Source organism: Globicephala melas, chromosome 2 (assembly GCF_963455315.2).
Source record: "Globicephala melas chromosome 2, mGloMel1.2, whole genome shotgun sequence".
Lineage (NCBI taxonomy): Eukaryota > Metazoa > Chordata > Mammalia > Artiodactyla > Delphinidae > Globicephala > Globicephala melas.
The window spans coordinates 41,272,877-41,298,484 of record NC_083315.2 but is presented as its reverse complement, the minus strand read 5'-3'; the positions used below and the strand labels follow the sequence as shown (position 1 = coordinate 41,298,484).

Genomic DNA, 25,608 nt, shown 5'->3' with positions numbered 1-25,608 from the left:
GATCTTATCCTTACAGGGTGGTTTTTTTTGTTTGTTTGTTTTTTAAGGTGATCTTATCCTTACAGGGTTGGTTTTCTTTTTTTTAAGATAACAGAACAGGGCAGTTTAAAAGTTGAAATCAACCTCCATTCAAATCTTGCTTCTCTTGTACTTGGAGGGGTGGGGGAGCCCATGAGACAGTCTGGGCCTCAGATTTCTGACTGTCCAGTGGTCCCCTCGCATCTTTCCCTCACTCATCGTTTAAAGAGCAATTAACGTAGGAAACGGGATTCTACAGGGTGGAAAAAAGAGCTCATATGAGCTGGTGAGATCCAGCCCCAGCGGTATAAAGAAGGTACAGTGTACAGAAGATACAGTGCTTTTGAAGTGTTATGTTAAGCCTTTAAAGTGGCACTCCCTTTAGTATGGGAGTTGTTTTCTGTTTCAAAGCTAACAGGACTCATTAGTTTCCATAATTTTTAAAATCTTTCTTGAAGAGCTGTAAGTTTCTTTACTCCTAATTAAAACTGAGTAGACTGACTGATTAGGGAAATACTGTGAAGGGGAAAAAAAAAATCACAGAATATCTTTCTCTGTTCCTTGTTCCCTATCCCATAAGAATGCAAAATAAGGGTACTAAGATAGTACAGTGCCAACATCTGTAACTCAGAATGTGAGCATGTATCTTTTTAGACACTTTACTTATCTTTTGGATACATTTATTTTTTGAATGCCATGATGCTTACCTTTCCCTCACCCATCAAATTATGTGTTCTGGTGTCTTTCAGCACGTGGAGAATGTCAGGCCACTGGGATCAAAATGGCACAATTCCTGTTAGGCTCTAGAAGTTGGCCAGGGAAACAGCATCATCACTTTATCAAAGGCTGCATTGCCAGGACTGATTATTTTATGTACAGTTGGCTCGATAAAACTCAGCCAGTACTCAGTTAAAGGAAAAAAGGGGATAGATTTCTTGCATTTAGGTGTTTGTGGCCAGAATTTGGGCATTTGTGGCAGACTTTAGGTGGGATAATAAGCTATTCTGCATTTTTCAAAATGCTACTGAAAACAATTAGACTTGCTTTTGGAATATAAACTTCAGTATATCACTGTTGTAGCCAAGCACACTACCTTGTTTTTAGTTAAGGCTTGTAAAAAAAACAAAACAAAGAAAACCTAAACTTTATATGGTATGAATTTAGAGTTTTCATAAGCAGAAACCTCAGAGACATAGTTTCCCTTCATTTCAGTTGATGGTATTGACTGAAAAAAACTGACTTGAATTAGATCTGTTCATCTGTAAAAAAGGGAAAACGATGTACTTCTCATCTAGCACCTCTAGTAAAAGGGTAAAAAGAGCATAGACCTCGACCCTACCTTTACTGGAGGCTGTTTGAATCCATCTGTGATCATGCTTTAAGAAAGAAATCTGTTTGAAGCCAACTGTGATCTTGCCTGTCCTACCCACTGTAAAGGGAATAACAGAGAGCTGTCTGCTTGGTCCTGCCATTTCCAACCATACGTGCTTTCTCTCCATTACAGCCTGAGGAAGAACAGTTGGCCTGTGATATCACTGGATCCAGTTCCTCCACCGATGACACAGCATCCTTGGATCGACATTCTTCTCATGGCAGTGATGTGTCCCTCCCCCAGATTTCAAATTTGAACAGGTCCAGAGACCAGCAATGTCTTGATGGTTTCTACAACCATGGGGTGGGAGCTGAGGGTCGAGAGAGTGAGAGTGAGCCTGCTGGCTCAGGTGAGATGGAAGAGGAGGAGATGGACAGCATCACTGAAGTGCCTGCGAACGGCTCTGTCCTGAGGAGCTCTATGCGCTCTCTGTCCCCTTTCCGGAGGCACAGCTGGGGTCCTGGGAAGAACGCAGCCAGTGACGCAGAAATGAACCACCGGAGGTGAGATGGAAGGCTGTTTGTCTAGTCTCTCAGTGTCTGCTTGCTTTTGATTTGGTGTTATTATTAGTAAAAGATTTTAGGAGACACCATGGTATAGAAGAAAGAATATAGGCTTTGGAATCAGGAAAATCTGTGTTTAAACTCTAGCTCTATAACTTTCTATGTGGAAAACCTTGGCAAGTTACTTGACCCTTCTGAGCTTTAACTTTCTCATCTGTAAAACACCTGCCTTTCTGAATATTTGTAATAATAAAGATTACAAGTGAAATATGTCAGTCACGTGGGTGTTTAATAAATGGTAGCATTTGTTCAGGCCAGATTTGTTCATGAAATTCAGAGATTAGAAAATTGGGGGGGAATAGTTTCATGTCAGTTTTGAATTAAGAAATAAACATGAACTCTTAAAGTCTCAACACATCGAAGTCTTCACAGTGCTTCACAGAAATTGCCATCTGTTTCTAGTGCAGAGAGTTGATGAAGTCTAAATTACCAGTGTTTAATCCTTAAGAAATCATAATAATCATTCAGTTGTTAGTGTTTTTCCATGTATCACTCAGTCTTGGGGCTCTCTTGTAAGTGCCACCCAGTCTCATACCTTCAGTTTGGAAGCAGGCGCTAAGAAAAGTTGGATTGGCTTCTGACCATTGGCTGCCTAGATGAATTTAAGCAGATGGCTTTGAGTGTAAAGAACAAGTGCCATGAGGCCTACTGTATGTGCAAAGGTGTGCCTGCTCCAAAGCTGCTTTCTTAATGCGGACAAGCAGCCAAGGGAGGAGGCTGACAGTTGTAAAACAATTGATAGAACGGTTCACCGGCAGCAATTATTGGTTTGTTTGCTTTTTAAAAATTCCTTGACCTCCTAATATTTTGGCTCATAGCTATAAGTACATGTAATCTGATCACATTCACTCGCTCATTTATTCTTTTATTCGGCCAACATATATTAAGCACCGCCTGCACGTCAGGCATTTCTATGTTCTGGAGACCCAGAGGTGAACAGAGTCCCTGCCTTCATCATATCTTACACCTTCCTGACTTGCTACCCTTTTCAGATTCTTTTAATAACACATTGTCTCATGTAATGTTGCAACCTCTTCATGAGTCAGGTGGGATTAACCCCATTTTTGCAGATGAGACTCTGCAGGTAGTTTATATCATTTACCCAAGGTCAGTGGGATCCAGGTTTCCAGTTTCCTGGTCAGGCGCTCTTTCTAGAACTCCGTATTATTCTGGGGTGGAGTTCAGAATGCTAAGCTTAAAAATAAGCGGTTGCTTTATCTGATGGGCAGTTTTTATATATATTTGAAATCCTAGATTATGTAAAAAGCAGTTTCTAAAAGCTTTCCTTCCCAGCTTTATTCAAGCTGTACTTTTTTTTTTTTTTTTTTTAAAGCATTCATACCACAAGAAAAAATAAGGTTGGGGGAATGATCCCAACAGCCAGAATTCCCTTCCTGAAGCAAGAGAAGCTTCTTGACAGGATATACTTGTCTTAGATGATGACAACATTAAGAAATGAGGATTTATTTTATATATAATCTTTTTTCCTTTATAAACCACTATGGATCCCTTTGCCATGACTTTGATTTCCGAGCTAGATGTGACTTCATGGGTCATGTAGCTCCAATGAGGAAATTGAAGCTCAGATTAAATGATTTTGCCCAAGATTACATGATTTTAGGACTGAGCTAAGATTAGAACCATATCACCTAAATTGTTTATATTTTCAACCTATGTGATACCACGGAACCTCCTGTTGGAGTTTATCATTAAGGATTGCTTAGCACCACTGTGCCAATACCTCTGGAGATAATGGAATGAGAGTTAGGGTTCACTTTAATTAGTTTGACTAATTCTTATAGTGTTATCTGCATATAGTGTAACCTGAATTGTAGAGTCTTAAGAAAACCCTTTTAAAGTTTTGAATGGCCTTTTTTAAAAATCCTTTTACTTTTATAATTTAATAAACCTCATTCTTGGTCACCTGATTAACTCCTTAGAGCAAGGAGGGAGCAAAGTAGCCCTTCTCAGAAATTATCAGGCCTTTTTGGTCATGATGTTTTCCTGATTCCACATTCTTTCATTCCCTTACTCCCTGAACTATTTCTCTTTGGCCATTGTGTCTCTTCCCAGTGTGATGTCTGTATGTTTCATGCGTTTGTATCCACTTTATTTCAACTCGACACTGACCTCTTCCACCATTCATTTTCAGTTCAATGCGAGTTCTTGGGGATGTTGTCAGGAGACCTCCCATTCATAGGAGAAGGTACAGAGTTCACTAACTTGATGTCACTAACTTGTTGGACTAACTGTTTGCCTTTGAGCTTATACTAACAAGCATCTCATTCTGCTTCATCTATGATTAAACAGTCTATTTTTAAGTAATGTCATGTCTGCTTCAGACAAATAAAATACAGGTACTTATTAATTGCTAATGTCCATTCCATATGAAATGGTTTCTCGAATTTGAAGTTTTTTCCTATTCTACTTTTATTTTTTGAAAAACAATTTAAAAAATATTTTTTCCATCTTGTGCTTTTTGGTGTTCAGATCATTTTGATAATAGGGTCTCCCCAACTTTATCCAGGAGAATTCAAAGAAGTGTCTGTTGTGCCTATGTAATGGACCCTGGGGAGTACTTTTTCTTTCTTTCCAAAAAAAGGGAAAGAACCAGAAACATGAGTGTGCTCATGTACAGGCCCTAAAATATTTTTAACATGTTCTTTAATAATGTGATGAAAACCTGTCTTCCTAGGCCACCTGGCGCTCTCCATTCCACTGCTGATGTGGTCATTCCTTAAAGCAAGTAAGAGGCATCAGCTGATTTCTCAGGGGCCCTCTCAGTCTTTCAATTCCTTAATTATTTTTTGTCACATAAAATTTTGAAGCTAAAAATTATAGTGATTTATAAGCTGAAAAGTCATTTCTAGCCAGAAAGTGCTGATTTGCTTTAAATTGTTCAAATGCTGAGTTTTGTTTTATATTTACCGTACAGAAGTTATTTGTGACTTTTTCTTCCCTCGTTTGGAAAAAAATTTAGAAGTCTAAAAACGATGGTTTGATTACTGTTAGTGTCTCATATTAGGAGATACTTGTAAAGGTATTTTTAACTATTAGCTGAAGCTGTTTGTTGGGAAGCAGGCAAATAACAGTCTTTCTTTCCCGCTTCATCTTTTTCAAGTAGGTGTTTCCTTTAATTCCAGATTTTAGGCACAGAGTTGAGCTCAAATACAAATGTTCTCATGAATCTTAGATAATCATGAACCTGGTTAAGTTTTTCTCCAGGGGAACAAGTTGTTAAATGCCTTTTTCAGTAGAAGTATCTAAAACCTTTAGAGATATATTTGTCTGACTTTCTTTTAAACTCTTCAGTATGGACTTATTAAAATCATGCACTGGATGACACTGGAAGATGACAGGTTGCTGGATACAGTCCAGGTTAGCATGTAGATACAGCCATCACAGCAGCTCCAGTGACGGTTTCATCCCTAGTCATATTTCTGTAGGAAGAACATGGGTTATAATTTTAAATTTTGTATTAAGCCTTAGCTACTAAAATTGAAGCGTTCCAACAAGTATTAAAAGGTGGGGGGAGCGGGATACTTGTTTTTGTTCTTGTTTTTTAAATCTGGAACTACTAAATCTCAAAGCTAAAGAACCATGAATTGTTACCTCCCCCCAGTTGAGGAATTGAGGAAATTATGATGCTCTCAAAAATACTCTTAGTTGTGAAAGGAATTTTCTGCTACTGTAGGACCATCTGCAGCTTCCTTCCTGAATCCTTAGAAAAGCTTTTCGGACATGGTTTCTGTCTCCCTGTTGTTCTTCATTCTCTTCATCCTAAATTTCATCCCAGTCTCTCACATCATTGTCGTTTTCTGAGAGTAAAGGGAAGTTTAAATCTATAGGAAGAAAGACATTATTTTATTTTTCATGAATGATAAATTGGCAAAATATATTCAGTTACTAATTTTTTCTACATTCTGTTTTTAATAAATTGGCTATTTAGGCATAATATACCTTTTATTAACAGTTTAGAGATACAAAATTAATTTTCAAAGAATGGACTTCTGAATCTCACGTGTATCTGCAAACTATATCAAGTCCTGCTTCCCTCACACAAGTAAATTATAAGTCAGTCTGGTCTTGCTTAGCAGACTAGTAGAGACATGTCTCAGGTGTGTATTTCCACTATCTGCTTTTGCACTTGTGAGCTTTGTACTATTAATTTAATCTGATTTAAAATGTTTTACCATTTAAATTATTTTTAATGATATTATTTTAAAGATTTACTTTTAGAGGATCCATAGAGGTAGCTCATATTTATTCTCCCACCATTTTCCTTGTCTTTTTTCGTCTGTCAAAAACCTCCCACTTATCAACAAAATAGAGTTATCAGCTGTGTTCAAGACAAGGTGGAGTTTTTTGGTGTCTGTAGGTCTTCCCATTTGAAGCTTCAGGAAGCTGATTGGTTTTACTGTTATCCCCCTTCTTAAAACCAAAGCATGTCACTGAGGACCTTAAGGCCAAAGTAGTAGCAGTGTTATTTTTTAAATGATAGCTTTTGTTAATCAGAAATCCTCTCCTATGGATGCAGCTCCTTTCACAGAGTATCTCATGTTTTGAATTGGTTATTTTTTGGCTGGTTATGTTTACTTAGCATTTCCAACCCCAGATTTTCTGTTCTTGCTGCTTGAGAATAAATATCAGTGCTGAGATAGTCAAGGAAATAGATGATCAAGTGGATTTTTTAAAATCTTGTGGGAAAGTGGATACAAACCTAAAATTAAGAGACACATTGCTCACCCAGTACTATAAAATTCCTTTTCTTTTTTAAGGAAAGAAATCCCTTCGTTATCATTAAAAAAATACAAGGAAACAGGATCGTTGTTCTATGCTTTATCTTTAGCATACAAGCCTAGTGCATAGGGTTTGAAGGTGAATCTGAGTGTTGACTGGATATCGTTATGAAAGATATAAATTGTCTGGCTTAGATGGATCCTTAGTGGAGACATGAAAAAAACTGATGACTCAGTGAGCCTACCCTAGTGCAGTTTGTCATCGTTCCTTACAGTTAAGGATTAGAGACACTGTGGTAAGGGAGTTGTAGGAGTGGTGGCATGTATAGAGAGATTGTCCCCAGTGGTGGAGGTTGGAACAAAGAAGCAGCCACACGTAGGGTGGATTCTCTGTTCAGTGTTCTCTAGGAGGAATTCTTGGTTTTCCAGGATTGGACTTGTTATCCTGTAAAGAATTCGCGTAGTCATTTCCAACACATTATGTAGATGGACATCAGTAGAACAATTTTAAGTTTCTATGTTTTTTGTTCCAGCCATTTTCTAAGTTCTAAATCAATGTTACATTCCTAATTTTTTGATAATCAGATAAATCCGTTTGTCTCTAACCATGCCCTTTCTTTTTAAACCCAATAATCCCATGCCTGTTTCCTCTTCTTCCATTTCTGTTTCTTCCTTTGATGTCATCCCCAGTATGAGCTGGTGTCCTTCTGGTGTGCAATACTCTGCTGCCCTGAGTGCTGACTTTAATTACAGAAGGTATGGTATTGTTGTGTGTCCAGCCACCAAAGGGGGAATCCTAAAATACGGCACTTGAGCTTTTGGCTTGGAGCTGGCTTCTGTGTGGCTAGAATGCATATGGCAGCCTGCTTTGGCTGTGAGCACAGTGTTCTGCTGCCTCTGCTGTGGGCACCACTGATCCAGTTGAAGGGGTACAGCCTAGGAGTTAGATGGTATACCCTGATGCATCCTTTTTGGCTCAAGTGGCTATAGATTTGGTGTTTTCTGCACAGAATTGTCTCGGTGGTATGATAAATCACTTTTCTGTTTGTTTTGATCTGTCCTAATTCCCAGATCCTAGGAATTCCTACATCCTGAGGAAAAACATAACAGAAATAAGGCAGCTAATAAGATGCACTCATCTTTTTACACTTCCAAATCCACCAATCTCTTTATTTTTTTAACATCTTTATTGGAGTACAATTGCTTTGCAATGTTGTGTTAGTTGTTGCTGTATAACAAAGTGACAAAAGACCACCAACCAATCTGTTTAGATTCCAAGCTCACAGATTCCTCATCATTGCATATTCTTCTCTCAACTAAGCAGCCAGATTTAATTACTAAAACATTTTCAGGTTTAAATTTTGTGGTAAGCATAGATCTGGCTTTCCCAGTCTTTACAAATAATTCATAATAGAAAACTAAATTTCTTCACTTAGTCTGTCTTCTTATCCCTGCTATTGAAAATGAGTTTTACAGAGACATTTATGTGTAGTTAGTCATGATTTCTATTGTCATATTGAAATAAGAAAAACAAAGTCCATTGTTTAATTTACTCACTCAAGAAAATAGAGGCATACGGTTTCAGTTCATAATAAGTAATTCATGGCGAAAAAGAGCGAATAGAAACCCTTCTGGACTGGCATACATAAATTTTTTGTAGCAATTAACTTTGAGCAGAGATAACTAAATAGCTTCAGTATACCTTCAAATACAATTCCAGATGCTTGTAACTGAGGACATGGTCTGCTACAGCTGTATTCTGAGATCCAGTTGTAACCGGATGTGAATTATTCTGTCTAGCAACCCCAAGGATGATAGATGGCCAACCTCTCTCTATAGCCTCCTGCTTACATAAAAATGCTTTTCATTCCACAAACCACATAGTCTATTCCAGGGATCCCATTTTAGATACCAAAACTTAAGTTTGCTTTTTTCCCCTTTGTCAGTATTAAGGGGGGGGGAATTAAACCTCTTTTAGATGCAGTAGCTTTTCAGCTTTTGCCCTTTAAGGTGTCACATGTGCCTGTCTGCAGCTAACAATTCTCAGGAAACCTGTCAAAGCAGTTGTTGTCCGGGCAGGTGTGCACAGATATTAATGCTCCTACGTAATGTGGGATTTCTGGGGGTGGATGCATACCTGTGAAGTTATAAAGGTCAACTAGACTATAGTTGAATGTAAAGTTATAAAGGTCCACTTGATGGATGCAAGGGCAAGTCTAGGTCTCCCTCTTTGCCTTCTGGAAGTTACTTATGCTCATATTTTCTCTGTGCCATTTCATTCTTTGGCATTTGCAGAGTTCAGATTCTGGCAAAGATTGATCACATCAGATCAAGGGAAAAAAACACACATGAATAAAAGATCAATAAGCTAATGTGGCCTGTCCATATGGTATATTGAAAAATGTCTGAGAAAATGACCTTAAGTGGTTCAGCATTTGAGTAAGTTGAATGAGGTTTTTTAAAAAAAAATCTTAAGTGCAGTGTGTTTCTCAGCATACCAGGATATTTGTGGAGAATGGTAGGTGGCGCTCATGGCCATGCCCTTGCAGATGGTTTTGCTGGGTGACATAGAAATAGTTATGAGCAGGGGAGATACAGCTAAAGGGATTTTGTATCCTCCTTCCTTTCTGAAACTCAGAAATAGAATGAATTAACTCTTGGTTCTGTGTTCAGTTTCAGTCTAGAAGGCTTGACAGGAGGAGCTGGTATTGGAAACAAGTCATCCTCATCTCTGGAAGTAAACTCTTCGAACACCAAAGAGCTCAGACACCCTTTTAGTGGTGAGGAAAGGGGTGACTCGTTGGTGTCACTTTCAGAAGAGGATCTGGAATCAGGCCAGAGAGAACATAGGATGTTTGATCAGCAGGTAAGGCTGAAATGGGTATATGTTGCTAATTTGGAAAAAATTAGTTTTATTTCCCTAATATGTCCTCATATTAGGAACAAAGAAGGCAAGATTTATGTTAATATAAGGCTAGGAGCTATGATTACTTACCCACTATATAATATTCTCAGTGTAGCACACAGCAGTTTTTTAGCACTTAATACTAATTAGAGAATGCCATTAATCTGCATAGATTTAAATATTCCAGCAAAGCAAACATTTTGAAATTAGGAGAGTATCCAGGATATTAAATTGAGTTTTTCTTCTTGTCTGAGAACTTCTTTTACCACGCCAGTAGTAAAATGAGTCTTGAAGTGTATTACTTACCATTGTTAAATTTCCCAATTCTCAAAAACATATCCTAAGTTTCTCCTTCCTGGGGAAGAAAAATTCTTTGTCTCATCGCATTGTCTAGGCAACAACTAAGTATTCTCTCTGCTTCCTGTCACTGCCAAGCTACTTGAGACAGCGTCTGCACTCCCTGCCTTCTCTTTCTCCCCACCTAATGTCCACCACTATCATGCTCTTGAAATTCCTGTCTTGAAGGGTCCTGGGCTTGCTTTTCCACCAGACCAAGCGACTTTTTCTTAGTTCTCATCTTCTCTTTATCACTTACCGTCAGGGAGTTTTTGAGTTGAGAATTTGAATCGTATGCTTTTCTAGCATCCTACCCCACTGAGTCCTTTTTCCTCCTCTTCGGCCGAGGAGACTTTGGATTAACTTCTGAGAGGATTCCGGGATACACATTCAAATGAAACATGTCTAATTAAACAAACAAAAAAGTTAAACGCCTGTCTCTGAATAGGTGACTGGCATTTTAGATAGAAATGTAAGGAAACATTACAAATTAAACAAACAAAAACCTTAACCTGTTCTTTGAATCAGTGACTAAGGTTTTGTGTAGAAATTTAATTTTTTATTACATCCTGCTACATAGCAATGATATGACCAAATATAAATTTGGCACTAGAGGATTACCTTAGAAATGAATGTATCACTTATGCTCATGTGAAGGCCTAAGAGAATTTAGGCCTAAGGAAAATGCAATTGAAGGCCTAAAGGAATTTTACCTCCTTTTGGCCCCCACCCGTGGCTTCTTGGCCTGATACTTTATAGAAAAATAACAAGAATACAGAGAATATATTCATTGAAGTAAATGGTTTAGATTTATTTAGCCTAATGGTAACAGGAAGAGGGAGGAAAAAAATAGGAAACTGTAATTTGGTGACTACCGAGAGCATCTCTGACAAGTGGAAAGTCTGACAAGTGAAAAAGTTGCATTTTACATGTATAGAATCCTTTGGAAGTCATTTGTTAGGACCACATAAAATACCAAAAATTGTGTGCTTGTGAACAGAATCATAGACTTAGGGCCAATATATCCCTTCCTATTCTGCTCAAGCTTTGGTGTGTGAGAACTTCAAGCCCATTTAAGTGACTTGCCTAAGCCTTGTAACTGGCTATTAGCTGAACAGTATTAAACTCAGAATTCCAGACTGTTAGTCCCACTGTTTTTTTCCATGTCTTTGAAGTAGATGACTTTTAATGAGGAAATGAGAACATTTTAATTTTCTTAATATTGTTTATGTAATAACCTTTCCTGAACTGACATTCCTAGGAATTTTAGCTGTGACCCTGTTTTATAGTAAGTGATGTCTTTCTAATGGCCTTTCTGATTGAGTCTGCCTAGCTGAAGTTGTTGACAGTGTAGCACCTTGTGTGCTTAGTCTCCCAGGGGCTCTGCCCACCCATAGTTTTCCATCTTGTGTGTAACCTCAGAGTGGATATTTGAGCTGCTGGTATCACTGATGTGCACAAGTTGCCTGCAGCCAACTTCCTGTTGAAGATCTCTGCCTTTCACTGATGTCATTTTTCAGACCTCACAGTTGTATTCAAAACATAGCAGCTGTTTGCCTCAGACTCCATGGTTACCCATGGAACAAACTCTAAATAATCAGAAGTCTTTGGCGCAATTGAGTTCACCCTGGTAACGCATTTTCATTGCTTCCCTTTCGACATGCACAGATTTCAGCCTCCTATGAAGGGAAGAGATTTATGGTAATTAAAGTTAGTTGCCAATTAGAATGGCCTCTCTCAAAGCAAAAGGAGAGGGATCCCATCATCACTGGAAGCATACTAATAAACACTAGTTGACTGTCGTGGGTTTTGTTGCAGGAATTTCTGCAGTGGGTTGGATTACATGGCCTTGAAGTGGCTGTGAATTTACTGAGGGAGTTCAGTTGTCAAATTCCAGTCACCCTCATGTTCATGTAGAAGCAGTGTAATCTTAGAAGAGGAAGTGAAAATGATTTAGGCTTCTGTCCAGATGCACAGGCAACTTTGCTTGTGATCTTAAAACACGTTCTACTTGTATCTCTGTTTCCAACTCTTTAAAATAAGAATGATATTACTGGTATCCTACTATATCTGTAAGTGATATTTAGATTTTCAAAGAGCAAGAACTATATGTAGTTTTGGTATTTCCAGTGAAATTATTTTTATCGATTATGCATTCAGTAGATGTTTTATTATGCACTTACGAAGTTTGAAACATCATTAGGTATTATGAGGGTTATGAGACAACTGTAAAGGATGGATACTCTAACTATCCCCATTTTGCCGATAAGAACACTAAGGCTCAGAAAAGCTAGGTAGCTTCTCTGAAGTTGAGCAGCTGTTTTGTGGCGGGGAAGACTTCTGACTACAAAGCCTGTGCTCTTATTCCTCTTGTGTACTGCCTTATTTCCCTAGGCTGAGTCAGAATGTAAAATTCGGTGCTTATCTAGAAATATGAGAGCAGGTACTCAGAACCTGTTTACTTTTTTTCCTTCACAGACATGTCACAGATCTAAACAACAGGGATTTAATTACTGTACATCAGCCATTTCTTCCCCATTGACAAAATCCATCTCATTAATGACCATCAGCCATCCTGGGTTGGACAGTGAGTATACTACTTTTTTAAATTAAATATATTATATTTTAAACATTTTTCCTCTCTCTCTCTCTCTCTCTTTTTTTTTTTCCCACTTTAAGACCCTATGCCGTTACCTTACAGCATTTGCCTGCCTGTTCCTCTGAATGAATGGCTCATCATTTACAAAAAAGGTGACACAGAGTTCAGTTTGGGGATCTTCCTCCTTTTACTACATAAAAATCTCCTTTACACATTAAATTCATTGTATTCTTAGGCCTAAACCTGACAAACATTTTTAAAAACTTTCTATTTTGAGATAATTTCCAGTTAAAAATAACTGTTTTTTATTTATAAATAAAAATATTTTAACTATTTATAACTATTTTCTAGTTAAAAATAACTATTTTTTAAAATAGTTGCAAAAACAGTACAAAGACTTAATCACATATTCTTCACCTGGAGCCTCCAAATGTTATCTTAACACTTGTTTTATCCATCTTGCTCCCTGTCTTTATCTCTGTCCTTAAGGATTTTTCTGAAACATTCGAAAGTAAGTTACACATATAATGCTCTTGTGTCTCAAAGATATTTTCTTGTATTACCACAGTACAATTATCCACATTTTATCCAGTACTAGTTTCCTGAGCTCTTTAAAAATGTCAAGCTCTTGAAGGACAGAGAGAGACTGAGATACATTTTTAGTCAGTTAAGTAAATGCCAAAAGGATTACAGCCAAAAATGATTACTGGAGCTGTATGCAGATTCAGGATCCATGACTATGAAAGTTAGTAGAGACGTCGGGCATCCACAGGCACAGAGCGTTTGCAAATTAAAGATGCTCGAAAACATATTTGAATTGGATCCAGATGTTTGCCACAGAAAGGTTTCTTTGGGAAACCCCACTTTTTTTGTTTTATTTTAAAAATAGATTTCTTTTTCATGAGTAGTTGCAGTGTGGGATCTTGATATAAAGATTTAAATTCTCATCAAAGAGAGTATGGTACATTACATTCTTTGCTGAAAGATCATGTATTCAGGAGGCTGAAGCAAAGGGTATAACCCCTCCTGGTATTTCTGGTGTTTCTTCAGCGTCCCCTGATATATAACTCATCTTAAAAGAGTTGAGGACAGGAGTAGCTGCCCTGCATTAATGGGATGTTCTGTCTCCATTTTTGACTTACTAGAGGCCTCATTTTCTTAATTTCCATGGTGGAGTTAAGGCATAATGGATAATTCTGTTAACTTCGTCCTCATTTTCATATGATTAGTACTTCAAATACCAGTCTGGCCTGTTGGACTAAAGGTGCCTAATAATGACTTATTCCCCAAGATAACAGGTACAACCTCACAGAACTTGACTGAAATAGCAGTTCCTGCTTTTGTTTGGATCTTGGTTTGGTTTGGTTTGGTTTGGTTTTGATTTGGCTTTGGGTTAGTGGTTTTGCTGGTATAGAACAAAAATTATTATAACAAAATAGTTTATAGTGGCTTTGAACCCAGAAAACTAGAACTTGATAACCAAAGACAGTCCGTGAGGCGTTTCAGCTCTGCACCCCCTCCTCCCGTGGCCTGGTGAAGGGCCTGCTCCTGCAGCAACAGCTGCCCAGTACCAACAGAATGTGGCCCGGAGAGAGAGCTTTTTCCATTGTTCTGTGACACACTCTCTTGCCTCATACATGAAACACTTCATTATTTTTCCTCCAAAAAACAAGATGGTTTTTGACTGTGCTTTCAGTTGCTAACCAGCACTCTAAATGATGCGGGTCACCCCCAGGAAACACTGTCCTCTAGCGCCAGGAACTCTGGCACATCTCGTTGCTGGGGACTTGTGGCTCAGCTCACTGAGGGGTACTGAGATCAGTAGCTGACTGCTGTCACGAGTAGAGCTTGGAGCAAGAGTCCAACCCTTTCATCAAAGTAGAGTACCCTCATTCTGATTTGTCATGTACATTTCATGCAGATTGGAATGATTAGCCAGCCCCACTTACTTCCCTAAGTTAGCATATACTATAATTGGAGGGCTCATCAACTCTAATGACAGTATTTCTCCTTAGTCCTCCCCATATACAATTAATTTTCCCAACTGTATTTTTTTATTCTGCTCTAGAAACATAAATTTTTTGCAGATGTAAAAATTCTGGCTGTTAAACAGAAGGCTAAAACTTGTATCTTGCATGCTGTGCCTTTAAGTCTCAGGGTAACTGGGTAGTTCTCGACTTGCCGCAGACACAAATCTTCATTCCAGATCCCTTAAATACTCTGCATGAGTCATCTTTGGCCATGGTCGTCCTTGCTGAAACTATCATAATTAAAACCTACCCAGTGGTTTTAAAGCCTAAAGTGTGTGGTACACTTAAGATATTTTAACTAATGCTTTATTGTAAGCACACTTAGTGGCTTTGTGACCTTGGGTCCTTGAACTATTAAACAGAGCTAATAATATGATAGGGCTTAAGTTGAATTTATTTAAAATTCACATTAGCGTGTTTCCTGGCTTATGATAAGCATTTGTTATCTTTATGGAATGAGTTCACAGTGTACAGGCAGTGCCAGGGTCCGTTTTTCTCTGACCAGACTCTAAGCAATGGTGAAGAAACTAGAACGTGGTCCCTCATTTTCTTTAAGTGGCTGTGTCTTATGAGTGTGCTTGTCTAGGGACAAAATACTTCCTAAACTCAGCCTTATCTCGCTACTTCCCAGCTATTACTTGTGTTCTAGCTTCTACCTTGAAGGAAATTAGCTGCTTCTCCCACAGCCTTTCATAGCTGTTACCATTTGAGCATTTCTGAAAACGTGTGTCCACCGAGCTGTTGTCTGGAATATCCCATCATTGGGTCACTGGCCAGATTAGAAAAACAGACAAACTCAGCATTATTCCCAAACTGGAATCTGTTTCAAAAATTCATTGATGTAGAGGACAATACCACATAAAGGCGACAACTAAAATATTTCTGTGTCATTCTCTGGGGTGGAAAGTAGATGGGCGACAGCTGATTTAGGAACCGTAATGGGCAGGAAAGCTGTCCTAGCCCATGTCTTCGATTTGCTGTCTTGGTGGGGGCAACATGACAGAGGCATCTTGCCAGCTCATCTTTTTAGGGTATCAGAATAGCACTGATGCTGTGTGTGTCGTGTGGGAAAATGCCGGGGAGGACTGCCCTCAGAGGAACCGCTCCAGGAAATGTGTTCCCAACATAGGGTTGAGTGGAGACTTACAGCTTGCCAGGAGACTCAGATGGTTTCTCAGTAGAGCTTAAAAACAAACTTTATTTTTGCAGATATGGAATAATTCAGTTATTACAGACAATCCCTTAACAAGACTATATTTTTTAACTTTTCACTGCTTGCACCCAGAAGATGCTTAGAAACAGTAAACTATTTGGTTGTATCCCTGCTAAGCATATTAGTGGTGGTAATATTAAAAAGAGAATGATACCCATTAGACAGTTTAACCTCCTGGGCTTCTTAATGAGATTTCATTTTGCCCTTCATTTTTCAGGGTTTGTTATCACAAAGAACGGTGTTCACAAATGGCACTTGTGCTTGGAATCATTCTCAGACCTTCACTCATGGTGTGTGAATTGACCAAGTTCCTTATGCATGTTTGATGGCAACACTAGCTTGTAATTGTATAGCTTGCATTAGACTACGAAAGCTAAGTGGGTCTTAAGAACTTGAAGTGTGGTACTTACATATATAAAATGCACCAGATCTTCAAAGCTAAATGATCCATGTGACCAAAGATCAGGGTGGGCGTATAGAAAGTTAGGCATCGATGCTAATGAGGATATTTTATCTTTACTTTCTGTGCTTAGTTTCTCTCTCTAACTGGACAGTGGGATGAGACTTTATTGGAATACATTTATTTTCTTAGGGTAGTTCTGTTGGGAGAAGATAACATTTGACAAATTTGTCAGAACAAAAATTAAGTCAGGCAAATAGACTTTTTATATTGGTCTTTTTGATTATATTGCAAGGCTGGAATATATATGTAGTCATTAAAGTTGAGTATGTTATAAAATTGAATCCCTGTGTTAACAGAACATATTCTTTCCATATATGTTGAAGATACTCCTTATTCATACAAGTAGGTTTCTCTTTATGATCCATGATCGTGTGACAAAAGAAGGGGATACTCTTAGATTTGGGGTAATAAGAGAGCTCATTTTCATCTCCTAAATTTACTTTACATTTGGAAATACTTTAGAACACACATTAAAATGATATCTTACTTTTGTACTCGACCGTCGCTGCCTAAAAAGCCAGTGTACATGAATTTGTGCCAGGTGATCTCTGTTACGAGCAGTGGCTGCACCCTGCAGTCTGTCATCACTTAGCATTTATCTGGGGTGTGGAGTGGCTTTTGTGTTGGGTAGGTACAGGGCTTTTTCCTTCATTTTATTTAGGTTATTGAGCTTCTAGAAAGCCTGACAAAAGGAAATTCATTTATTAATTTGTTTATTTATTCAATAAATATTTGAGTACCTACTCTTTGCTAGGCACCAGGCTGGACAGTGAAAGGAGAGGGATGAACTTCCAGACACGGTTCCTTTTCTCACCACACTTAAGCTGATGGACATGAGAACAGTTGAGTGTAACAGAAGATGATAAATGCAGCAACTGAAAGAAACGTTGGGTGTTTAGGAGCCTCCGACTTGAGACACCAGAGAAGGCTTACTGGGGAGAAGTGATACCAGAGTCGAGACCAAGAGGAGTCTAGGAATTCGCTGGGTGAACTAGTATGTGGAAAGCTAGACTGAGGAATTTGGGCTTCTTGTCTGAGGGCAATGGAGGGATTTAAGTTGATTAAATTGATTAATTAATTGATTCAAACACTTCAGAGAGACCACACTGAAGAAAGTGTCGGGGAGGAGAGGCTGGTAGATCAGTAGAAGGCTATTGCAAGATTCTGGTGAGAGTAGATGGTGGCCTGAACCAGGCCGTAGAGCACTGGCAGTAGGGGAAAAGTTGATGTTCAGAGAATTCTAGAAGGCAAAATCAGAAGGACTGAGTGATGTGATAAGAGGATTCAAGGATGGTACCCAGGTTTGTGTTCTGGATAATTAGTTAGATGTTAGGTACCACTCACCAAAGGAAGGAATAAAGGAGGAGGAACAGGTCAGGAGGAAGGGGGTAAGTTGATATATGCACTTGTTCAGTTTGAGCTGCTGTGGGATATCCACCCCACAGGTGGGCAGTGAGATGAATGAGGCTTGAATTCAAAGGAGAGACCTGGCTTGAAAATAGAAAGTTGTGGAGTCACCACTATATCACATGCAGATTGTACTCAAAGGGGAGACAGTGAATGAGGGGGTTTGGGGTGAGGGGGAAGAGAGCCAAGTACGGGATCCTGAGGGACACTCCAGGCGTTTCCTTACTTTGAAGGAAAAAAACTCCAGCTGTAAATGATGACTGTGAAAAGTAATATACTTCATGTTTTCATAATCTAACAAGTACGTATTTGTTGGAAGAGTTTTCTTAAGCTGCTTTAGAATTCTGCCATATTCAGAAATAAAGATGAAAATGTGAGTACATTACGTTGTCCACCTAGACGCCTCTCCTGGAATCATCCAGGCCAGTGACATTATTCTCGGCACTGTGGGTCTGAGGTGCCTTTCACTCTGTTCTGGTATGATCTGCGTGCTCTAACATCTTCTGTCCACCCACTCCTCAGCCCAGCAGCAGATGCAGCCAACAAGGCGGATCTCCTTCTCCGTCAGCATCTCTCCGCTCCTCCTTAAGTCTAAAACTCTCTTTTCTCTTGGCTCTTCTTATTCCAGTTGTGAGGAGGAAGAGTTGCATAGTAAGTAAGCAACTTTGGGGTCCAATGGCTGTTCTCCAGTGTCTGACCAGTGCTGAAAATGCTGTAGGCTTGGTACTAAGAAATTTGGGGACTTTTCTCCCCTTGCATGTCATCATTTCTAAGTCATTCGTCTTCATGCTTTGCTTTGAAAATTAATTTGGATAAAACAACAAAGTTTTTGTCGTCTCTACACTACCAGTGCTGACAGATCTAGTGACCTGATTCCAGGTCCTGAGACACCCTCTCAGAACAGAGATACCTTCAAAGGCATAAGGGCTTCCCATCCTACCTTGTACCTTTTGTAATGCTGAGTAGTAATTTCACAAAACTTTCCATTTGATCATGTAAATTTCATTTTCATTATTTTGCTTTTTTTGTCTCATGGGACAGATACCTAGATGTCCACTTGTGATACTTAAAAACTAATGTTAAACTTTTTTCTTCTCACCTTTCAGACCATTTCTTTTTCTTTTTTTTTTTTTTTTTTAATCTTTGTCAGTTTTTTGTTTGTTTTTGGAGTTTTCTTGGCCATGCTGCACGGCTTGTGGGATCTCAGTTCCCCAACCAGGGATTTAACCCGGCCATGGCAGTGAAAGCCTGGAATCCTAACCACTGGGCCACCAGGGAACTCCCCCAGACCATTTATTTAAGAATACCTTTTCTTTGAGATTAAACCACATGGATTATTGGGTGGAAGTTAGATATTTGTTTCCCTACCTTTTCTCCTTTTGAAATTTTATTTTTCAATCCTCTTACTACACTGTAGGTTTCAGATTATTATATTGTTACTTGATAATAACCTAGTTTAAAAACTTTATAAGGTATCAGTTTTAGTAAGTTTGGAGAGGAAATGAGTCCCCCCACCCCCATGAAAATCACTGTTCTCAATTGTGCAGGATTTCTAGATGATTCCAGGATTGCTATTTTTAATGGAAAAACTACTTCTAATATAAAGTTAAATAATAAATTATTTTCATTTCATATAACTCATATGAGTCTCAGGCAATTACAATATCCATATGATTAAGCATCCTAATTCCCTACCACTTGCTGATCCTAAGTTTTAGCAATATTTAAATAATTATTTAATATTTAAATATTAATATTTAAGCAATATCAAGCTCAGGGTGACAATTTTGCATTGTTCTTAAAGGAAAGTGACTTATGCACAAATGAAGGTCTTATATGTTCAATATTTTCTCACAATTAAAAGGCATTTGGTTTAGGCACACAAGATATTCAGTCTATACCAGTTGTCATAGGAGGGAAGTTGTGAAAATCCGTCTGCAACTTTGAGTGTTCAGAAATTCTCAAAGCTGTTTCATCTCAAAGTATTTGTAATATGCTGGGAAATAGGTCAGCACGGCAAAAAAAAAAAAACTAAGGTCCCAGTAGTATTTCTTCTACCACTAGTAAAATTATGACTGGTTATTCAGTAAATCAGCACTGGTTACTCAGTTAGTCCAACCTGATGTAATCATAAAAGTATAGAAGCTTGAAGAAACCTTTGAATCAAATATCCAGCATTCCTCAGAATGTGTTCCTTAAACTCAAAAATACAGTGAGAATTATGGGGAAGGGGGAAAAGGAAGAAAAAGAAAGGGCTGGTTCTTGGCCATATAAATTTAGGAAACTGTTCTAAGCAGGTTTCAAAGGCTAATGTGTATATTGTGAATTTCCAAGGCAGCATTCAGTATGCGGTGTTTCCCAGACTTACTAACCTAGGTAACTACAGTATGTTCATGATGATGTGTAACATCTCATGAGATGAGTGTTCCAAGGAACATACTTTAAAAAATATTGACTGTGTCCATCCAGTAGTTCCAGTCCTGGAATGTTGTTATATTAGGTCTGCAGGTTATTTCATGCCTTTTAAAAAAAAGGTCTAGTTGAAATATGCTATTTACGTGCAACAGTACTTCATAGGCTAACTTCAGTGACAGATTTCTACAATCATATCATGGAAGTAACATTGGTTATATCATATTCTTAGATGCCCTGAAAAGTTGATGACACTTTAGGAATTTCAGGGGCATTGATTTTAGAAACATTGGTGGATTAATCACTGTTTTCAGAACCACATCTCAGAGGTCATAGTAAATGAATTAAAATACCTTTCAGCAGCCAAAAAGTTGGAAATCCTTATAGGAGTCATAGATTCTCCCAGTATTCAAATCACGTATTTGTTTTTAGTTTATTTGACAGAGACCTTCTGGGAGCTTATTCTTGGCCATGCTCTCTGCTGGTTGGTGTTTTTCTTTATGGGTTTTATTTTTACTTTGTTCATATCACTAGGGTGGTAACTTACTAGGTAATTGATAAAGTGTACAACAGAATCCTGGCAGCCTGAGAGAATTTAATGCTGTTTATATCATTCAGGGCTCCTTGAGTGGAAAAATTTTTAAAGCCCCCAAATCTAAACCATACTCTTGATTTTTGTTTAAGTAAATTAAGGTATTCTGATGTTAAAATGCTGATGGTTTCACACCTAGATCATGCAGGGCTGGAAGATAGATCCCGGATCTTACTCTTCATCTTTCTCTTTCTTCTGGCTACTGTTACCATGCATTATAACTGAAATAGAAGAAGAACCCCAAATACGTAAAAGGAAAAACTATAGAAGGCAATCTTTTGAAGACTTAGAATTCATTTTTAAGTTTCTCATGCATTATTGCCACCTGTTGGCTGTATGTTAGTAATAACTTCAACTTTGCACTTCTATTCAGAATCTGGAACAATTTGGAGTTTTTAAGAGTTCCAAATGCTGGTAATCTGGTAGTGGAACATTTTCAAATCTCTATCAAATTAAAGTTTTACTCAGAGTAACCTCAAGGAGAAAGGGTGTGCTTTGTCCACATTATAACAGTAGTTATACAGAGCAACCTTTGTCTACCTGGAATCATACACCGAAAGTGTTTCTATACCTGATCTCCTAAAACCTTGGAAACCATTAATCATTGTGTGATTGCGGCCTTTCTCTCATCTAAGTCCTAAAGTAGCTCAACCTTGATTAACATGTCGTAGGTAAAATAGTGGTATTGTTCCTTCTGTATTTGTTCTACTTATTATCCTATCTGACTTAGCCTTAGATTTAATGACCCATTTTAGTTTACGGTCTGATAGTTGTGGAAGGAGGAAAAATGTATCTGGCCTACTCATTTGATCAGTATCAACCTGGAAAGAACCTTAGCATCTGTTTTATCTTCTTTATTTCATAGATGAAGAAATGAAATCCAGAGATCTCACCCCAAATTAGTGGCAGGGCCTAGACCTTATAGGCTAGCTCTGATGCTCTTTCCTGTTCACTAATCCATTTCTAGGAATGCTTAAGAAAATATCAGACCTATATTAGCTAGATTTTTAGCATAGAAATACATGACAGCAAAATTAACAGCATACAGGATGACATTTAATTTCCTTTTGTATATTTCTCCCCTGACATCATCTCAGAAAGATGGCCTATGGACTCTGTACCTTCACGAGAACAGGAATTAAACGTGCATTTGAGCTTTTTTTTTTTTTTTTTAAGTTGATTTGGGGTTTGTTTGGTTACTTGAATCCTGGATTAAAATTTTTTTCCACATGGGAAATTCACTCCCCACTGCTGCCAATTTTCCAGTTCTGATTTGAGGGTTTCATTTTTAATTTTCCCTCTTCCAAACCCTCATGAGGAGAAGGCATCCCACACTGGCTTTCAAAGGCTATTTTTGCTTTATCTGTGTCAGTCGTAAAAACGTTAAACATTTTATCTGTTATCCAGGTAAAATCCTTTTGTTCTAACTTTTATTCTACCGTTCTTGTTTTCTAGATTCACGGCCCTTCCACAGCACCAATGCTAATCTGACTGAGAGGTACTATGTATTTATTTTGTTACTCCTTTTCCCAAGATGAAATAAAGGAAATCCGAAATGTCTTACGGTATTTAGGCAAACTAAGTTAATTGAGCTCATTGGAATCTTACTTCCTTGATTGATAAATTTGGAATAATGGTCAGAAATGTTTTTTTAATGAAAGCTATATCCTTTTTAATTAATGTCTTGAATAGTTTTCCACCTTTATTCTTTACACCATCTGAATAATAAAGATTATTGTTTGCATTTATTCACATAAGGATACACTTATATTTACCTTTATGAACTTTGTACTCTTTGCTTATGGGAATTTATAATTCCTAAGTCTTAAGAACATTTTGTTTCATAATTTGTGTGTGTGTGTTTGTGTTAATGCAGTATTGCTGCCTTCTTAGCCATTTTAAGCTTTAAAGCTATTTTCTTTTGTATACATTGATATGGTACACACCTCTGTCCAAATAAGTGAATTGGTTCTTTACTTGACAGCAGGCAAAAGATTGCTATTTTGACTCATTGTTTATTTTTGTATTCCTCTTTTCAAGCTTTTGAGATTAAATATTCTAATTTAAGCATAAATGGGGTTCTGACTGTTACCCCACAGTGTTTTTTAAGTCGCCTTCCTTTTCACAAAGGCGTCAGCTGTGACTCAGTGATCCAGAACTCTCTCAATATGAGTGCTCTTCTTTGCACTTCTGTCATAGTTTACCTATTCTTCGTTCTTTCTAGAGTGGTGATTTTCACACCATTTCCCCTTTATCTTAGTAACAGACTGCTTTATATTGTAAACAATATTTTATATATAAATAGACTTTAGCTACTGACTAGGACCCTTGTGGTTCTGCCTGTCTGCCCTCTCACAGAGGCCCTTGAGGCAAACACTACTTTCTATGGAAAACTTCTAATATAACTGTTCGAGAACACCTAGGAAAAGTAGTTTGAATATTTCTATATAATAGATTATGTATACAACTGTACATAATTGTATATGTATACAAATTATTATGTGTACAAGGGCCCAACATTCTTTGAGGAAATCAACCTTTGTGAATTTCCTAGGGTCCAGACATGCCCATCATGGATGAACTTAGAATACAGGTGTCCTAAACAAGTAGGTCAGTGCATCTGGATCTCTGTGAAACTCCTAGAATGGATCTTTCTACACTAGGTGTCAGTTTTGCCTACCGTTTTGCCTGCCTAAAATTGTGCATAGCTGAATTCATATATTGATTGTCCAGTGTGCCAGAGGACTGAAAAAGAGGTGTGATCTCTGCTGTTAGGGAACTTGGATATCCATTCAGTCATAAAAATTCCTTGGTTTGCATCACATATATGGGTTTCTTTTCAAACACGTATTTAATGCAAAGAAGTTTATAAATGGGTGCTTAGATTTTAAAATTTCAGATAAAATAATTAATGAATAATTGATCTTTAGACTCTATCATCAGATCACAAAAGCCCATTAGTAAAACACTAATAAGTGATATAAGAAAACTTAGCCAAGCTTTGACATTAGAACATGGGCATTCTGGCGTGCTCTGTTCTCAGATAGATATTATTATATAAAACCATTCAGCAGCCTCTGTCCACCTCTTATTCCTTTTCCCATTTTCATGTGAGTATATAAGTTGGCTGTGACTTGTAGCTAAAATTAATACATGACGATGGTTACAAAGAATTATATGTAGAGCGTTGTAATTTTTAAAACTCAACTTCTGTAATCTTTTTAAAAACTCTTATTTTTTCTCTTTAGTATAACAGAAGAGAACTTTAATTTCCTGCCACAAAGCCCCTCCAAGAAAGACTTTGAAGGGAAGAGTGGAACAAAAGTCAGTCGTACGTTCAGCTACATCAAGAATAAAATGTCCAGCAGTAAGAAGAGCAGGGTAAGTACTCTCGTGGGCGCTTCTGTGTGGCCACCTCAGCAGGCCCTCAGTAGGCTCCAGGCACAACCTGCACACACCAGGAAACTAATTAAATGATGGGGACAGGTGGAAATAAGTTCAGAGATGCTGGCTCAAATAGCCTAATATTTGAAGAAGACTAACAGCAAGGAAAATAACAATAAGAGGTGATACCACCAATTGAGTTTTTACTATAGGCTAAGAACTTTCCATATAGAATCTCATTTAATCCTTTCTGCAACCGTGTATGGTAGATATTATCTCCCTTTTCTAGGAGTAAGGTACCTTATCTGGGAAAAATAAGGAAATAAAAATTACCTGTAATAATTCCACGTAGAGATAACTATTCTTCTAATATTTTTTTCATGTATTTTTAGAAAGAAAGGGGTAATAAAAGGCATTAACTTTCTTATACCAATTCCCGGTGCTAAACCAAAAGATTCCATTTCAAATTAGTGGGGAAAAACTTTCTGCCTCGCACTCCCCTACACTCTATTCACCCACCCAAACTCCAGCAAAGTAAGAAGAAAAAAAAAAAGGGAAATCAGTTACGGAATTCTTGCACAGGAATCACTATATATGTGTGTGTGTGTTAGACACATATACACAGGTACGTACGTACTTAGAAGTATGGGAATAAACAAGCACTGGACGCCAAGGGTATCGTTGTAAAAGTGCACGCACCACGCCACCCACACCCCCGCCGCCAGCACAAACGCAGACAAGCTTCTTAGGTAAGTGGGCTGGTAGAAATAGAGCCAATGTACTTTACTGAGTTTTGTAAATAAGATCTCTTTCTTTTAGCAGATACTAGATTTGGTCATCACTCAGATAAATTTTTCCACAAAACCTGCCACCAGAATTGTGTTTTCTCTTCATTTCTCCTGCCCAAATGAAGAATGGACAGAAAATGGGCAAACTGGAAAAGATGCAAAGAGTCTAGCAAATCGTGAACTATTATTTTACAAATAAATAGTGTAAAATGTAGAAATGATACTTAATTTTGGAATAATAAATTCATAATTTTCTAGGGGAAAAAAGAGTCTTGCAAATCGTTTCTAGAATAGTCACATATTTAAGCGTTAACTTTATGCTTAGCCTTGTTTTTTTTTGGGTTTTTTTTTTTTTTTTTTTTTTTTTTGTGGTACGTGGGCCTCTCACTGTTGTGGCCTCTCCCACTGCGGAGCACAGGCTCCGGACGTGCAGGCTCAGCGGCCATGGCTCATGGGCCCAGCCGCTCCGCGGCATGGGGGATCTTCCCGGACCGGGGCACGAACCTGCGTCCCCTGCATCAGCAGGCGGACTCTCAACCACTGCGCCACCAGGGAAACCCAGCCTTGTTTTATAATTCAAAAAAATTAAGGTTAAAGAGGGCAGAATGCTTATCATTATCCTACATATGGCAGCAAGGCTTAAAATAGAACCATATCTATCTTACTTATCACTGCTCGCTTGGACACTGGTTGGCATCAACAAAAGAAAATCTCCTTGAAAGTTCAGTATAATTTGGCCAAATATTATTGAGTGGCTTCTGTAATCAGCATTCTGCTAGGTACTAAC

At 38.1% G+C, this 25,608-nt stretch overlaps 1 protein-coding gene across 9 annotated transcripts in view; it reads left to right on the top strand.

Annotated features, from left to right (window-relative positions):
* The window catches only part of AKAP13 (A-kinase anchoring protein 13), a 341,436-nt gene that overhangs the window by 261,531 nt on the left and 54,297 nt on the right, over positions 1 to 25,608 (top strand). For 6 of the 9 annotated variants that reach the window (XM_060293884.1, XM_060293883.1, XM_030873201.2 and 3 more), the window contains 6 exons: positions 1,523 to 1,893; positions 4,106 to 4,159; positions 9,366 to 9,558; positions 12,412 to 12,520; positions 22,105 to 22,147; positions 23,898 to 24,030. In XM_060293884.1, coding sequence (XP_060149867.1) covers positions 1,523 to 1,893; positions 4,106 to 4,159; positions 9,366 to 9,558; positions 12,412 to 12,520; positions 22,105 to 22,147; positions 23,898 to 24,030 — 903 coding nt within the window. The remainder of the gene's footprint in view (positions 1 to 1,522; positions 1,894 to 4,105; positions 4,160 to 9,365; positions 9,559 to 12,411; positions 12,521 to 22,104; positions 22,148 to 23,897; positions 24,031 to 25,608) is intronic. The other 3 variants (XM_030873203.2, XM_030873202.2, XM_030873207.3) reach the window with 1 other exon arrangement.